Source organism: Esox lucius, chromosome 20 (genome assembly GCF_011004845.1).
Source record: "Esox lucius isolate fEsoLuc1 chromosome 20, fEsoLuc1.pri, whole genome shotgun sequence".
Lineage (NCBI taxonomy): Eukaryota > Metazoa > Chordata > Actinopteri > Esociformes > Esocidae > Esox > Esox lucius.
In genome coordinates this window covers 35,215,741-35,233,812 of record NC_047588.1, presented here as the reverse complement: position 1 = coordinate 35,233,812, position 18,072 = coordinate 35,215,741, and the positions used below count along the sequence as shown (strand labels likewise).

The following is an 18,072-nucleotide window of genomic DNA, read 5'->3' as shown; positions in this document are numbered from 1 at the left end:
CAGAGAGAGAGAGGGTAGATGATGAGGGAAAAGAGAGAGGGTAGATGGTGGGGGAACAGAGAGAGGGTAGATGGTGGGGGAACAGAGAGAGGGTAGATGGTGGGGGGAACAGAGAAAGAGAGGGTAGATGGTGGGGGAACAGAGAGAAAGAGGGTAGATGGTGGGGGAACAGAGAGAGAGGGTAGATGGTGGGGGAACAGAGAGAAAGAGGGTAGATGGTGGGGGAACAGAGAGAGGGTAGATGGTGGGGGGAACAGAGAGAGCGGGTAGATGGTGAGGGAACAGAGAGAGGGTAGATGGTGGGGGAACAGAGAGAGGGTAGATGGTGAGGGAAAAGAGAGAGGGTAGATGGTGGGGGAACAGATAAAGAGAGGGTAGATGGTGAGGGTAGATGGTGGGGGAACAGAGAGAGGGTAGATGGTGGGGGAACAGAGAGAGAGAGGGTAGATGGTGAGGGAAAAGAGAGAGGGTAGATGGTGGGGGAACAGAGAGAGAGAGGGTAGATGATGAGGGAAAAGAGAGAGGGTAGATGGTGGGGGAACAGAGAGAGGGTAGATGTGTGGGGGAACAGAGAGAGGGTAGATGGTGGGGGAACAGAGAAAGAGAGGGTAGATGGTGGGGGGAACAGAGAGAAAGAGGGTAGATGGTGGGGGAACAGAGAGAGAGGGTAGATGGTGGGGGAACAGAGAGAAAGAGGGTAGATGGTGGGGGAACAGAGAGAGGGTAGATGGTGGGGAACAGAGAGAGCGGGTAGATGGTGAGGGAAAAGAGAGAGGGTAGATGGTGGGGGAACAGAGAAAGAGAGGGTAGATGGTGGGGGAACAGAGAGAAAGAGGGTAGATGGTGGGGGAACAGAGAGAAAGAGGGTAGATGGTGGGGGAACAGAGAGAGCGGGTAGATGGTGGGGGAACAGAGAGAAAGAGGGTAGATGGTGGGGGAACAGAGAGAAAGAGGGTAGATGGTGGGGGAACAGAGAGAGAGGGTAGATGGTGAGGGAAAAGAGAGAGGGTAGATGGTGGGGGAACAGAGAAAGAGAGGGTAGATGGTGGGGGAACCGAGAGAGGGTAGATGGTGAGGGAAAAGAGAGAGGGTAGATGGTGGGGGAACAGAGAAAGAGAGGGTAGATGGTGAGGGAAAAGAGAGAGGGTAGATGGTGGGGGAACAGATAAAGAGAGGGTAGATGGTGAGGGTAGATGGTGGGGGAACAGAGAGAGGGTAGATGGTGGGGGAACAGAGAGAGAGAGGGTAGATGGTGGGGGAACAGAGAGAGAGAGGGTAGATGGTGAGGGAAAAGAGAGAGGGTAGATGGTGGGGGAACAGAGAGAGAGAGGTAGATGGTGAGGGAAAAGAGAGAGGGTAGATGGTGGGGGGAACAGAGAGAGGGTAGATGGTGGGGGAACAGAGAGAGGGTAGATGGTGGGGGAACAGAGAAAGAGAGGGTAGATGGTGGGGGAACAGAGAGAAAGAGTGGAGATGGTGGGGGAACAGAGAGAGAGGGTAGATGGTGGGGGAACAGAGAGAAAGAGGGTAGATGGTGGGGGAACAGAGAGAGGGTAGATGGTGGGGGAACAGAGAGAGCGGGTAGATGGTGAGGGAAAAGAGAGAGGGTAGATGGTGGGGGAACAGAGAAAGAGAGGGTAGATGGTGAGGGAAAAGAGAGAGGGTAGATGGTGGGGGAACAGATAAAGAGAGGGTAGATGGTGAGGGTAGATGGTGGGGGAACAGAGAGAGGGTAGATGGTGGGGGAACAGAGAGAGAGAGGGTAGATGGTGAGGGAAAAGAGAGAGGGTAGATGGTGGGGGAACAGAGAGAGAGAGGGTAGATGATGAGGGAAAAGAGAGAGGGTAGATGGTGGGGGAACAGAGAGAGGGTAGATGGTGGGGGAACAGAGAGAGGGTAGATGGTGGGGGAACAGAGAAAGAGAGGGTAGATGGTGGGGGAACAGAGAGAAAGAGGGTAGATGGTGGGGGAACAGAGAGAGAGGGTAGATGGTGGGGGAACAGAGAGAAAGAGGGTAGATGGTGGGGGAACAGAGAGAGGGTAGATGGTGGGGGAACAGAGAGAGCGGGTAGATGGTGAGGGAAAAGAGAGAGGGTAGATGGTGGGGGAACAGAGAAAGAGAGGGTAGATGGTGGGGGAACAGAGAGAAAGAGGGTAGATGGTGGGGGAACAGAGAGAAAGAGGGTAGATGGTGGGGGAAAAGAGAGAGGGTAGATGGTGGGGGAACAGAGAGAAAGAGGGTAGATGGTGGGGGAACAGAGAGAAAGAGGGTAGATGGTGGGGGAACAGAGAGAGAGGGTAGATGGTGAGGGAAAAGAGAGAGGGTAGATGGTGGGGGAACAGAGAAAGAGAGGGTAGATGGTGGGGGAACCGAGAGAGGGTAGATGGTGAGGGAAAAGAGAGAGGGTAGATGGTGGGGGAACAGAGAGAGAGAGGGTAGATGGTGGGGGAACAGAGAAAGAGAGGGTAGATGGTGGGGGAACCGAGAAAGAGAGGGTAGATGGTGGGGGAACAGAGAGAGAGAGGGTAGATGGTGGGGGAACCGAGAGAGGGTAGATGGTGGGGGAACAGAGAAAGAGAGGGTAGATGGTGGGGGAACAGAGAAAGAGAGGGTAGATGGTGGGGGAACAGAGAGAGAGAGGGTAGATGGTGGGGGAACAGAGAGAGAGAGGGTAGATGGTGGGGGAACAGAGAGAGAGAGGGTAGATGGTGAGGGAAAAGAGAGAGGGTAGATGGTGGGGGAACAGAGAGAGGGTAGATGGTGGGGGAACAGAGAAAGAGAGGGTAGATGGTGGGGGAACAGAGAGAAAGAGGGTAGATGGTGGGGGAACAGAGAGAGAGGGTAGATGGTGGGGGAACAGAGAAAGAGAGGGTAGATGGTGGGGGAACAGAGAGAAAGAGGGTAGATGGTGGGGAACAGAGAGAGGGTAGATGGTGGGGGAACAGAGAGAGCGGGTAGATGGTGAGGGAAAAGAGAGAGGGTAGATGGTGGGGGAACAGAGAAAGAGAGGGTAGATGGTGGGGGAACAGAGAGAAAGAGGGTAGATGGTGGGGGAACAGAGAGAAAGAGGGTAGATGGTGGGGGAACAGAGAGAGCGGGTAGATGGTGAGGGAAAAGAGAGAGGGTAGATGGTGGGGGAACAGAGAAAGAGAGGGTAGATGGTGGGGGAACAGAGAGAAAGAGGGTAGATGGTGGGGGAACAGAGAGAAAGAGGGTAGATGGTGGGGGAACAGAGAGAGAGGGTAGATGGTGAGGGAAAAGAGAGAGGGTAGATGGTGGGGGAACAGAGAAAGAGAGGGTAGATGGTGGGGGAACAGAGAAAGAGAGGGTAGATGGTGAGGGAAAAGAGAGAGGGTAGATGGTGGGGGAACAGATAAAGAGAGGGTAGATGGTGAGGGTAGATGGTGGGGGAACAGAGAGAGGGTAGATGGTGGGGGAACAGAGAGAGGGTAGATGGTGGGGGAACAGAGAAAGAGAGGGTAGATGGTGGGGGAACAGAGAAAGAGAGGGTAGATGGTGAGGGAAAAGAGAGAGGGTAGATGGTGGGGGAACAGAGAGAGAGGGTAGATGGTGGGCGAACAGAGAGAGAGGGTAGATGGTGAGGGAAAAGAGAGAGGGTAGATGGTGGGGGAACAGAGAGAGAGAGATGGTAGATTAAACATGCACAAACACATACACACACACAGGTTGCATTTATTTCTCAAATTATTGTTAGAATAAAGATGTTGTTTGTTATGGGTTTTTAGATCCATCTTAAAATGTTTAAGATTAGAAACTTTGATCACGTCTTTCGATCTACTTGATGTCCGCTATCTCACTCGCTCTCATCTTTATATTTTTTTTCCTTTTCACTTTAGCTGGCTCTGACGTAGCATCTTTATATATTTTTTCCTTTTCACTTTAGCTGGCTCTGATGTAGCAGAATAGAGAGGGTAGGTGGTGAGGCAAATGAGAGAAAGAGGGTAGAAAAAACATGCACAAACACATACACACACACAGGTTGCATTTATTTCTCAAATTATTGTTAGAATAAAGATACCCAGGATAAGTTACTTTGGACCTACATGCAGGAAGGAAGAATACAGATATACAATCAACACTACTTCCATTACAAAACTTGTTAACTTCCTAATTCTGAGCTATTTAACTTCCTAATTCTGATGTATTTCTATTAATATTAGACAGCACAAACACATTGTTTTTACTTCCACTAACTACCTACTGTAGAAGCAAAGACAGAAATCCTACCTGGGATTGCTGGTCTGATTGATGGAGGGTGTTTGTTGTTGTTTGTTATGGGTTTTTAGATCCATCTTAAAATGTTTAAGGTATGAAACTTTGATCACGTCTTTCGATCTGCTTGATGTCCGCTATCTCTCTCACTCGCTCTCATCTTTATCTTTTTTTTCCTTTTCACTTTAGCTGGCTCTGACGTAGCAATATTTTTTCTCTGCAAGGTTTATCGCAGAAATTGCGGTAGAAATGTGCTACAGATCCTGTCTACTTGACAGCAGGCCAATTTGGACTGAATACTTTACATATTATATTGACTGTCATGTTGGCTCTCCATTGACATTATATAGGGAATTGCAATGATGCTATGTAACTGACTGTCTAGATTTTAAACAATATTCAACTTTCTTAAAGTTGGCCTGCCTCAAAATATGTGGCTCTGGACAAAGCTTTCTACTTAATCTAGAGTATTGTCTGCAATCTCTGAGCTTACTAGTCTTTTTTCATAAAATGCATTCATAAGTGTTTTGATATATCATTGCTTTTTTACTGAGGAACAATGGGCCTCATTAACCAATATCTTCCTAATTATTCTCTTAAATTAGTTTGTGAGAAAGGTCCTACAGTATGAAAAGTATATGTCAGATTCATGATGTGTTCTTAAACTGCAGAATTGTTCGCACCTATGTTCTTATAATGATGAATCCCATTGTCCTCGTAAACTGAAAGTGCATGCCAGTAGTTCCCAATTAGCATAGGAAAACGCCCCACCAGTCCCCTTAAAAGGGCATGAGACTGCATGGCCATGTGCGCACACAGAAAAAAATTCAAAAGAAAAGTTGAGAGAGAAACCTCAAGAGGGTGGAGCACCAGCCAATTAGTTCTGAAGTGGAAGTACAGGAAGCAGGAACTGAACAGCAAATGTGCTGTCATATGCCGTAGTGTCAGTAGTGGATATAAATAACAACAAAAAACGATGCATGGGATGCTATTACTTGTTAACACGGAGAATGGCGCACAACTCTGCAAGTAAAAAAGTAAAATGGTTCGATCTCAAATCTGAAGCCCAGACAAATATTGTTATATTATTAATATTATTATATACACTCACCTAAAGGATTATTAGGAACACCATACTAATACTGTGTTTGACCCCCTTTCACCTTCAGAACTGCCTTAATTCTACGTGGCATTGATTCAACAAGGTGTTGAAAGCATTCTTTAGAAATGTTGGCCCATATTGATAGGATAGCATCTTGCAGTTGATGGAGATTTGTGGGATGCACATCCAGGGCACGAAGCTCCCGTTCCACCACATCCCAAAGATGCTCTATTGGGTTGAGATCTGGTGAGCTCGTGCAAATTGTAGCCTCTTTTTCCTATTTGTAGTGGAGATGAGTGGTACCCGGTGGGGTCTTCTGCTGTTGTAGCCCATCCGCCTCAAGGTTGTGCGTGTTGTGGCTTGAATGAGGTCCATTATTGCCACTTATGCAGTTGACCAAGTGTATGACAAAAAATTGGATTGTTCAATATTTTTATATTTTTTTGCAAACTTAGCTTTGTATTCTTTTAGAGACTGTTTCACAGACATGGATAAAGTCTAGGAAAACTCTGTTTCCGAAAAGGTTGGGATGCTGTGTAAAATGTAAATTAAAAACAGAATGTAATGTTATGCAAATCATTTAAAGCCTATATTAAATAGAAAATAGTACAAATATATGCACACGTTGAATTTGATTTTAAGAATAAAAATGTTCTATATAAATTTGCAAAGAGTTTGGGGATCTCATCATCTACAGTACATAATATCATTAAAAGATTCAGAGAATCCAGAGACATTTCTGTATGCAAGGGACAATGCTGAAAACCAATATTAGATGGCCATGATTTCGGGCACCAAGGCGGCACTGCATTAAAAATACACTATTCTGTAGTGGAAATCACTGCATGGGCTGAGGAACACTTCCAAAAAGTTAACACAGTACATCGCTGCATCCACAAATGCAAGTTAAAACTTGACCATGCAAAGACGAAACCATATATAAACATGATCCAGAACCGCGACCGCCTTCTCTGGGCCAGAGCTCATTTAAGATGGAGGCGAAGTGGAAAACTGGGGTCTGACAAATCAACATTTTAAATATCTTTTGTGAATAATGTGTACCACATCCTCTGGACTAAAGAAGAGAGTCCTTCCATATGGCTTCTTGTCAGCACACAGTTCAAACAAAGCGATCAGTACATAGTGTTCCTATGGAGATCAGAGCCTGCGTGAGGCAAAAGTAGAGTTCCCCCAAAACTGACCACCATCATGTAATGTAATGTTAACTTATCCTTTTGTTTGTAGGTCTAATCCTTGTTGCCCAATCACAAACGGCGCTTCTATTATGTCATAACGCCTGGAAACATGACCTTTACGATGTAGGGATGATGGGAACATTTGGGGTCATTGTCTTGGAGATGAAAACAATCACGGCGATGGCGAAAGCCACTGGTCTTATTGGCAAATATCAATGTAGTTGTCGTTACGTTTATGCACAATTGCTCTTTGTTTTCAACCCAATACATTTTAGAACATGTATTTGAACGTAATCAAGAGGCTGAGGAAGGGGATTTTGTTTCAAAAGGTTTGGTGTCTTACTGATTTTAGAACGAGACGTTACTACAACTGCTCTACCGGTCCTCTGCTGTTTGGTGTAATTACATCAACAAAGAATCAAGTGAGCATCTATCAAAATTATGAAATATGGTTCGATATAGAGGGTGAAAAACCCCCATTTTTTGGGGGAACCCATATTGTTTTACATTGTATTATTAATTGCATTCATTACTTTGAGCCTAAAACACTGTAATATGACAGTAAAGGCATGGTGGTATCAGAAAAAGCCATTGAAACTAAACTTCATTATGGTTTCAATAAAATGTTATACCATATCACAGAAATGTTCTCTGTAGAACATTGTTCTTGCCTTTCCGACTCATACATTTTCTAAATAGTGACCATGAAATTTGTTTTAGCGGAGAAGGTAGTGATTACATAGATATACAATACTCATGATACCTTTTACAGAAATGAATGTAGGACCCAGAATCTTCAAATTATGTAATCCAGCCAACAATCACCTGAGTCCCGGAAGGTAAGAAGAGGTGACGCAACACAACGGTAAACATCCACCTGTCCCAACGTTTTTTAAACATGTTGCTGGCATCAAATTCAAAATGAGCATGTATTTTTCCAAAAACATTTTCAAAATTGTGTAAGTTGTCTGTGTAATATTTTCAAGTCAAAATACAGGGATAAATGATATGCACATCATTGCATTCTGTTTTTATTTGCATTTTACGCAGCATCCCAACTTTTTGGGAAACAGGGTTGTAATTTAAGAAAATATTTGAACTATTTAGTCTGTACTACAGACAGTGATATTACCACTCCACTATCAGGGAAATTATTAAGAAGTTTTAACAAACTGAATCTGTGAGGAACCTGACTGGAAAAGGACGTGTGACTATTTTGTGAAAGGGATGCTTCAGGTGGTAAAAGGATCACAGTTGGAGAATCGCCAAAACTACAATTAGATGCCACCTCTATGCCAACAAGCTCTTTGGATGTCTTACCAGAAGAAAGTCTCTACACTCATCTGACCATACATCCCAGTTCCAATGTTATTTAGCAAACTCCAGGCACTGAAACATCTGTTTTGATGGGATTTAAGGTTTTCTTCTGGCAAGACGTCCAAACAGCCTGTTGGCATGGAGGTGGCATGTCATTTGAGTTTTGGAGCCTTTGTGACCCCAAGATTCAAACAACTTCTGAAATTGTGCTGAAAGATCTAGTAAATGAGTGTGTTAATAGTGCTTGTGAATTCAGAGATGTGTAAATGTATTTTGCGCGTGGAAATGCTTCAAGACTAGTAGTGGTCATCGCTCCTTCTCATGTCTGCACAGTGTATACATATTCTATCTCACTGGTTTTTACTGTAGTGAGCACTCATTGGCTGTTGACAATCACTGTCCTCAAGAATGTGTATCTGCACATCTCACTCCGTAACAAATTTGCAGATATTCTGATGATTAAGTGAAACTAATATCAGGACATCTGCCCTCAAATTGTTAGCTCTCAAATGTTCTTTTTGATCTTCTCACATTAAACAAGCATCCTTGAACATGTCCCAAGTAGGCAATGACTTGGGGATTTAGTCTCTGAAATTTAAAACAGCTTCTGCTAAATCAGACCCAAATCGTGTAGTATAACCACCTGACTACGAAGACCTAGAGGTGAAATAAGGAAAAAATATATATATTGATGGAACTAAATAATAATTTTGATTTTGATGGAACAAATTACTCAAAAAAATTAATAGAAGGGATACAGCTCATGCCAAAGTAACATCATACTCGCTCTGCTCTTTTCACCGGTCATGTCTAAAATGTATGCAGCTCAAGATAATAAGTGGCATCATACATTAGTGAGCATGTTGAGTATTTGATACACTGCCAATTTTGCAGGTTTTCCTACTTATAACGCATGTAGAGGTCTGTAGTTTATCATAGGTACACTTCAACTGTGAAAGACGGAATCTAAAACAAAAATCCAGAAAATCACATTGTATGATTTTTAAATAATTAATTAGCATTTTATTGCATGACATAAGTATTCGATCACCTACCTACCAGTAAGAATTTCAGCTCTTACAGACCTGTTAGTTTTTCTTTAAGAAGCCCTCCTGTTCTCCATTAACTGCACCTGTTTGAACTCGTTACCTGTATAAAAGACACCCGTTCACACACTCAATCAAACAGACTCCAACCTCTCCACAATGGCCAAGACCAGAGTGCTGTGTAAGGACATCAGGGATAAAATTGTAGACCTGCACAAGGCTGGGATGGGCTACAGGAAAATAGGCAAGAAGCTTGGTGAGAAGGCAACAACCGTTGGCGCAATTATTAGTAAATGGAAGTAGTTCAAGATTACGGTCAATCTGAAGTTTGCCAATGACCATCTGGATGATCCAGAGGAGGAATGGGAGTAGGTCATGTGGTCTGATGAGACAAAAATAGAGCTTTTTGGTCTAATCTCCACTCGCCGTGTTTGGAGGAAGAAGAAGGATGAGTACAACCCCAAGAACACCATCCCAACCGTGAAGCATGGAGGTGGAAACATGATTCTTTGGGGATGCTTTTCTGCACAGGGGCAGGATGACTGCACCATATTGAAAGGAGGATGGATGGGGCCATGTATCGCGAGATCTTGGCCAACAACCTCCTTCCCTCAGTAAGAGCATTGAAGATGGGTCGTGGCTGGGACTTCCAGCATGACAACGACCCGAAACACACAGCCAGGGCAACTAAGGAGTGGCTCCGTAAGAAGCATCTCAAGGTCCTGGCCTAGCCAGTCTCCAGACCTGAACCCAATAGAAAATCTTTGAAGGGAGCTGAAAGTCTGTATTGCCCAGCGAAAGCCCCAAAACCTGAAGGATCTGGAGAAGGTCTGTATGGAGGAGTGGGCCAAAATCCCTGCTGCAGTGTGTGCAATCCTGGTCAAGAACTACAGGAAACGTATGATCTCTGTAATTGCAAACAAAGGTTTCTGTACCAAATATTAAGTTCTGCTTTTCTGATGTATCAAATACTTATGTCATGCAATTAAATGCTAAATCATACAATGTGATTTTCTGGATTTTTGTTTTAGATTCCGTCACTCACAGTTGAAGAGTACCTATGATAGAAATTACAGACTTCTACATGCATTTTAAGTGGGAAAACCTGCAAAATCGGCACTGTATCAAATACTTGTTCTCCCCACTGTATGTGTTTGGACGTGTTTGGAGGGTTTTTTCATGTCACCTCTAAGGTTGCGTACCTGACTGAAATATATATCAATTGCTGTTCCTGCTGTGTAATATTTTTTTACAAATTTGTTTATGCTTCGTTTGGACGATGTTTATAGACATTACATGATGGTTTTTAAAAGATGATGGGTTTCAGTTTCTGGAAGACACAGACACTGTTTTTATCCATATGGTCTGTTATTATTCAGTATATATACATCTCTGGAAAAAGTTTACATGTCCTTTTTCTTTCCTTTCCAAAACAGTTGAAAATGAAAGTTTTGAGTGAGGAACAGAAACGTTCAATATGCAGTGGTCTCTTAATTTTAACCCTTCCGTTCCTCACTCAAAACCTTCCTTTTAGACTGTTTTGGAAAGGAAAGAAAAAGGTGCAGTGGTCTCTTAATTTTATCCGGAACTGTATATTCATTTATTTTTATAACCGAAGTTCCAGAAGTACCTTAATGTGCCCCTATATGTAATTATGATACTTAGGCTTTTTTATCACTGTGTACCTGGATGTTCTTCTCAATGTCTGTGTTGTTCTCATAACATGACATGTCCATTGCATAAATGTTTTATTTGACATAACATGACAAACATTCCTTTATTATATGAACTATATGACTGTAATTGCCCCAAGCTTATATGGATCTTTCTCGGCACAAAATGGCTTTAATTTTGGTTGGTCCTCATACCTGATGGAAGATGGATTTGGCTGCCATTTTGTGGTCCATTGAAGAGGATGGCTAGCCTTTTTTGTCCACTAATATCCCCACATCACCAAACCAAGTTAATTTGTTCCAATGTGTTAACATCCCACTGGTTGGACAAGTGTTTTGTTCCCCACATAACTATTGAAACAGACAGTTGGCTCTTCCACAAGAATCCTCCCACAGTCTGCACTGGAGGCACTCCCACTACCGCCCAAATTACTCAGTTGGAAAACATGGTTTAACAGTCGAAGCGTCTCTTTCCTCACTGATGCTGACAAGAGGAAGTACATTACAGGATCCAGGCAGCTGTTGAGGGCGGAGAGTAACAGCGCCACCTCATTGGCTTTGTCTGCCACGCCCCTCCAGAAGCATGAAGTGTCAGTTATCTGGGATACAATGTAGAACACCCGGACAATGTGATAGGGGACGAAGCAGACGGTAAACAAAAATAGGACAAAAAATGACTTCTTGGCGGTACGGTTGTAGTGAGGAGCATTCGGGAGGTCTGGTTTATTCCTTGATGTCCTCAGCAGCTTGACAGCAATCTTCCCATACGACACCACTAGGCAGACAAATACAATCCAGAAAACGCCAACCAGGAAGAGGTTGAAGTAGGCCTTCCACTTCGCATGCTGCCGCTGTTTATACTGAAAACACCTGAGAGATTGGGACACTTTTGCTGAGAATAAAACAACTAATAATGTCATTAAAAATGTTGGACTGTACATATATAAATGTAAGCAACAGAGTTCTCCTTGAAAGATAAGAGCATTTTTTATGTATTGTTTTTTTTTTAATGTATTTTTCTCCCTTCCCAAATGTCAGCATAAATAATTGTACTGGATGTACTTGATTTGAAATTCCACTGTTTTCTTCTCAATGTTACTCAATATTACTTATAGTGAAAATATTTTATTGCAGGAACTGTCAACCATCTCAGGAAAGTTGAACATCAGCACTTGCCCCTACCAAGTCATGCTGTTTTTCTTGACTATCACGCCTGTCACAAGGAGTGACTAGAGTACAGTGAGACAAAGAATGCTTTGCCAGTCCACCCTCTTGTAACCAAGGGAATGCAAGGCCAATTTGCACAACCTTAGGTATTCCTATACTGGCTTTGCACACCTGGATTTGGGCAGTTTCTCCTGTTCTTCCCTGTAGATTATTTCACACTCTGCCAGATTTGATTAGGAGCATCACTGAACTGCAATCTTCAAATCTCTGCACTGATATTAAATGGAGTTCAAGTCTGGGATTGGGCTGGGCCACTCAAGGACAATCATAGACTTGTCCTAAAGCCACTCCAGCATTATCTTGACTTTGTGCTTTAAGTCATTGTGCTGAAAGCCCCAGTCAGAGGTCCTAATCACTCTGGCTCAGTTTTTTTTCAGGGACCTCTCAGTATTTTGCCCTGTTCACCCATTTTCTCAATTCTGACCAGTCTACTAGTCCCTGCCAATGAGAAGCCTACCCATAGCCAGGTGATCCCACCACGCCGTAACCTATGGGTGGTATTAGCCAGGTGTTAAGCTGTACCTTGTTTTCACCCAGACAAAGTGCTTGGCATTCAGGCCTTATTGTTTGATTTTGGTCTTCCCAATATAGACAATCTTTTTTCTCATTCTGTGGGAATCCTTCAGCTGTGTCATGTGCCTTTTACTTAGGAATGGTTTTCATCTAGAAAACTGTGATGGAGCGCTCTGAAGCTCTTGCTAGGTTACTTTCTTTGGCCAGATGGTCAGCTCGAGGGAAAGTCTTGGTGGTTCACAACTTTTTCCATTTCACATTGATGCAGCCCCCTGTGCTCCTGGGAACTTTCAATGCTTTGGCAATTATTTTTATAACCTTCCCCAGATGCCTTGACTCAGTTCTATCTCTGAGGTCTACTGAGAGTTTGTTGGACTTCTTTGTCCTGACATTCATTGTGAAGTGTGGGACCATATATAGACTCATTTCTAAATCACATCAGATCAATCGAATTTGCCACAGGTGGACTCCAATCAAGTTCAAGTGGCAAAGGGTCTGAATGCTTATGTACAGTGGATATAAAAAGTCTATACACCCCAGTAAAAATGCCAGGTTTTTGTGATGTAAAAGAATGAGACAAAAATAAATAATGTCAGAACCTTTTCCACTTTGAATGTGACATATAACGTGAACAATTCAATTGAAAATCATACTGAAATCTTTGAGAAAAATAAAATAAAAAAACTCACAATAACCTGGTTGCATAAGTGTACACACCCTTAAACTAATACTTTGTTGAAGCACCTTTTGATTTTATTACAGCACTCAGTCTTTTTGGGTAGGAGTCTAATAGCATGGCACATCTTGACGTGGCAATATTTGCCCACTCTTCTTTGCTAAAGCGCTCCAAATCTATCAGATTGCAAGGACATCTCCTGAGCACAGTCCTCTTCAGATCTTTCACAAATGTTTAATTGGATTCAGGTCTGGGCTCTGGCTGGGCCATTCCAAAACATTAATCTTCTTCTGGTGAAGCCATGCTTTTGTGGATTTGGATGTGTGCTTTGGGTCGTTGTCGTGCTGAAAGGTGAACTTTAGCTTCAGCTTTCTAACAGACTCCTGAAGGTTTTGTGCCAAAATTGCCTGGTATTTCGACCTGTTCATAATTCCTTCCCACGTGCTTGCCACCCTACCCCATAGCCCATTCATATGAAACCCACCACTAGAATGTTGTCACATGTAGCACACAGCCAGCACTTGCCAGAAATTCCTGCAGTTACTTTAATGTTGCTGTTGGCCTCGTGGAAGCCCCCCTGACCGTTTTTTTTCTCGTCTTTTCATCAATTTTGGAGGGACGTCCAATTCTTGGTAATGTCTCTGTTGTGCCATATTTTCTCCACTTGATGATGACTCTCTTCACTGTGTTCCATGGTATATCTAATGATTTGGAAATTATTTTGTACCCTTCTCCTGACTGATATCTTTCAGCAATGAGATCCCTCTGATGCTTTGGAATTTCTCTGCAGACGATGGCTTTTGCTCTGAGATGCAACTAAGAAAATGTCAGGAAAATCCTACTAGAACAGATTAACTTTAATTGTGATTTATCGGAGTCACTTTAAATGAGGGCAGGTGTGTAATGACTTCTATTTAACATGAGTTTGAATGTGATTGGTTAATTCTGAACACAGCCACATCCCCAGTTATAAGAAGGTGTGCACACTTATGCAACCAGGTTATTGTAAGGTTTTTATTAAAAAAAAAAAATTCAATTGAATTGTTCACATTATAGGTCACATTAAAAGTGGAAAAAGTTCTGACATGATTTATCTTTGTCTAATTTTTTTATCACAAAAACTTTTCACAGGGGTGTGTAGACGTTTCATATCCACTGAACATGAGCTAGTTAATTTTTTCATTTTCAAGAAATTGGCGCACATTTCTACAAACAGGTTTTCACGTTGTCATTATGGGGAATTGTGTGTAGGTTAATGAAAAAAAATAATCATAAATTATAATTACTGCCTATAACACAACAACATTTGGAGAAGGTGAATGAGCTCTTAATACTTTCCAATGGCACTGTATCAATAAAACAAACATTTAACCTGAACTTCTCAGCTTTAAATGCGATAATGAGTCTTCTCGTAGAAATGAAAAGTGTCAAACAGTCGACAGCTTGGTGAATCCCTGGTGTCAGCACTGTGAGGGCTGTCTTCCACACCTCTCAGGAGGCCAATCAGAGGCAAAGCTTAAATGGGTGCGTGGCAGGGTGCATGGCAGCCAATCAGCAGCCTATTTAGTGTGGGGCCCCCACTGTTTAGTTAATATTGAATTAATAAACATCTGTATTTGTTTTTTTATTCCATAATGCATTTGTATGATCGACCAATATGTGACCGTGGGGCTGTGACCAATGTTGCTAGATGTGGAGGTTTCCAGATGTACAGGCTGTATAGAAGAAACTGCATTTGTGCTGTTTTTATGTTCAGTTCAGAGGTGATTGCGTTGGACAATGTCAGTGATGCATGGCAACCCTGGGTGTAACGTCGGATCTTGTCGGGCAGTGTGCTAAGGATTCGAACTGTTGAGTTAGCTTTAGTAAAAAAAAAAACATGAAAATCAAACGTATATATGTCTGCCACTCAGAGGAAAGAAAAGCAATATATTATAAAAATGTAATAAATGATAGGCCTATGTGGCCTTGAGAAACATCTTTAGTAAAGTTGTTGAGCAGGAGAAGCATGAGAAGATGGATAGAGCTGACATTACAATGACGGGAGCAGATTTAAGCGCAGGGGGAAATACAGTTATGATGCAGGTCCAACAGCAGCCAGCGGTGAAGTTTAGCAACTGCGTGTAGTTTTGTTGTAGCCTAATAACCAGCTCTGTTCATCATGGTACATGATGGGAGTATTAAATATTATCTGCCTCTATCTGTTAGTTGGAAAATCAGGTAGCAGTAGCAAGATCCGTCCCTGAGAAAGCTAAGCTCCGCCCCTGAGGCCAGTGTGAAAAGTCAAACCCACCTGTTGGTCTCCTCGTTGCCTTCTTTGAGGACAATCATGGGTAGGACTGAGACAAGGGCCAGCATCCAAATTGTGCCACACAGGGCTGCACTCCACCTGTTGGCCTGGGGGCTAGACGACCTCCATCTGCACCGCTGGATCTTCAGGTAGCGGTCCACACTGATCAGCCCCAATAAGGTGATACTGATGTACATGTTCATATAGAATAGGTTCCCCACCACCTTACAGAGTGTGGAACCCAGGTCCCAGTGGTTCCCTTTACTGTGGTAGAACACTCTGAATGGGAGACAGATGACCAGGAGCAGGTCAGCCAGCGCCGTGTTGATGAGGAAAACACGAATCGAGTTCTTCTTAGAGTGAACGTGGAGGAAGACCCATAGAGCCAGGACGTTGCCGGCCAGGCCCAACACAAAGAGCACTGAGTAAAGAATGGCCAGAGGGATCATCAGGGAGCCATCGTCAGGAGGGCACGAGGGGCTGGAGTGCGTGGGCAAGCGGGGCGCGTAGGTCATCTCCGTGGCAAGAAGTGGGTGGGTCAAATCGGAAAGGGCTGTGGCGGTGACATTGTTTGGGAAGCTGGCCGTCATGGTGTCAGTATGGTGTGTCAGTCCTCAGCCCTGCATGGGGGAAGAAAAGAGGTGAGGGTTTTAATATCAGACCCCAACTTTCTCTTGTTTCTTATATCAAGCAAAAGAAATAGCCGTCTGGGATTCTTTGCTTGGTGGGTGGGAGGTAGGGGGGCTGTTGGGTTTTAGTATGTTGTAACTCGATAGATTCAGGATTAAGTGAATGTGTGTTTCCTGCTTCTTACACATACTTCTCTTGGGAAAGTTCTTCTCTCTCATTAGTGCTGGTCTGTTTTGATGGCAGGAGGCCAAACTGAACGATTTAGGTCCGGATCAACACCTAATCCACTAAGCATTAATTTCGCTGACCGACTGACTGGCCACTATTGAGTTCACCAAGGGACTTTAGGGGGACATCAAGAACATAAAATAGATTTTCATTTTGCTTTTATTCTCGACAAGATACTTTAACAAAATACTTCAAAGATCTGTCTGTAAAATCTAGAAACTTTGCCTCAGGTGGCTTTATCAAGACAACCTGCTCTTTCGGACTGAGACTGTACATTTTTCAAACAACAGTGGTAATGTAAAAAAAATTACAACATGATCTCTTTTAGCACACATGATTTTTCCATAACCTTAACCATTATGAAAAAAGCTTTTCAGAAAATGCGTGGTACTCACCCTGTGAATTTCCATTGGTAATGTTGTCTCTCTTCTGTCTGTGTGAATGTGCCTATGAAGCAGCAGAGAATGAAAACTCTCTTCTCTTTCTACCTCTCTCTCTCTTGTTCTCCCTCTCTCTTTCTGTGTGAGATTAGTAGTCCTGCTTAGAGCACAAGTTTTCTCTTCTTAAACCAGTCTGTTTTTTCTCTATATTTTCTCCCCCTTTCTTATAGAGTTGCAGCCACCCTGAATAGACTTTTGTAGTTTTACTCTTTCAGTTCTGTAAGTTTTTATTTAGGACCCACCCGCTGTCTTCCGACATCTCCTCTTTCTGGAGAACAGTGACTAACAGGTGAACCACCCTCTCTCCTTCTTCCCCCTCTCTCTTGCCTTTCCCGTCTTTGCTTGTTTTGCTGTTGTGATATATAGAATCATGTCTCAGCTCATAGATTGGAAGGACAGTGGGTGGAGACACAGATCACATCTCTTAACCCACTGAGACATAGTGACGGAATACTCCCAGCCTCGCTTACTTGCTGGCATCACACTTACACTAACACCATCTTGCTCACACACCCACGCACACACGCGCACACACACAGAGCCTTACGCATCACATGCAGCGTCCGGCTACATGCAAACTGTGCACAACACACCGTCCGCAATACACACTGATTATATATGGTTACCGTTCCTGAAGTATGCACGTCAGCTACATCAATTTATTTTTACCTTCAAGGTTGTCAAAACAGTATTTCTGTAACCACCACGATTCCATATCTTTCACAGTTTTCATTTTGCCACCCAGGCGAGCCACCGCTGACTTAGCACTTTGTGTCGCCCGATATTTTGTGAAAACCAGAAAACCTTGTACTAGTTAACTACCACAGCCGCCGTGTCTGTGTTCAGAATGAAAGAGGAGTTGCATTGTTTTTATGTGACAATATCAGCAGAATGTTGAGTGGGTGGCGTCATACTCTAATTAAGACGTTCACTCATGCATGTGTGCGCGCGCGCTTTGTTGGTGCGAGTTATCAGAACGCCAGTACTGGAAACAGCTCTGTCTTTGATGTGCAGATTTCTGTGACACACCACACACACACCCACAGTGGCTGCAGGCATTTTGTATTTACCCAGGGTGTTTTGTGGTTCTTTTCTTTTAATAAGTCATTTGCCAGGGACCATGTACAGTCTGGTGCTGTGTCAGTACAAACAATAGCTTAATGGCTTGAAGTCTTCTGTAGCCTCTGGTAAGAAACTAGTTTAACCCTACAGATACACTTCTCCTGAGAAACACTGACACAATCAGTCAAAAGTCTGGATGCACTTACCCATTCAAACGAATGGCGGTGTCCAGCGTTTTGACTGGTACTGTATTGTCAATGTCTGATGGAGACCTGTGAAGGCGATGAAAGGCGATTTTCACATTAACTAACATTTCTGAATTTTGAATGCTGTTTTCGGTTATGGAGTCAAAAAATCATCAGAGTACATAACGTAGGGAGGTTACTGCTTTCAAAAACAAAAAAAGAAATGGCCAGAAATTGATTAATAAAAATTAAA

At 43.2% G+C, this 18,072-nt stretch overlaps 2 protein-coding genes across 22 annotated transcripts in view; one reads left to right on the top strand and one right to left on the bottom strand.

Annotated features, from left to right (window-relative positions):
- The window catches only part of caska (calcium/calmodulin-dependent serine protein kinase a), a 177,585-nt gene that overhangs the window by 107,822 nt on the left and 51,691 nt on the right, over positions 1-18,072 (top strand). The window lies entirely within an intron of this gene.
- Positions 10,638-17,924, bottom strand: gpr34b (G protein-coupled receptor 34b). Of its 2 annotated transcripts, none has more exons than XM_013139174.2 (4): positions 17,841-17,924; positions 16,528-16,579; positions 15,278-15,894; positions 10,638-11,438 (listed from the first exon to the last, which is right to left on the bottom strand). In XM_013139174.2, the coding sequence occupies exons 3-4, from the start codon at positions 15,862-15,864 to the stop codon at positions 10,877-10,879; spliced, it is 1,149 nt and encodes a 382-aa protein (XP_012994628.2). In that variant the 5' UTR covers positions 15,865-15,894; positions 16,528-16,579; positions 17,841-17,924; the 3' UTR covers positions 10,638-10,876. The 2 variants fall into 2 exon arrangements, with proteins under 2 accessions (XP_012994628.2, XP_010888268.2); XM_010889966.3 differs by lacking the exon at positions 17,841-17,924 and adding an exon at positions 17,242-17,549.

Coding starts and splice junctions, on each gene's coding strand:
- gpr34b (XM_013139174.2), bottom strand. CDS start 15,864: ATGACGGCCAGCTTCCCAAACAATGTCACCGCCACAGCCCTTTCCGAT. Junction 11,439..15,277: donor GGCAACGAGGAGACCAACAG/GTGGGTTTGACT, acceptor CCAATCTCTCAG/GTGTTTTCAGTATAAACAGC.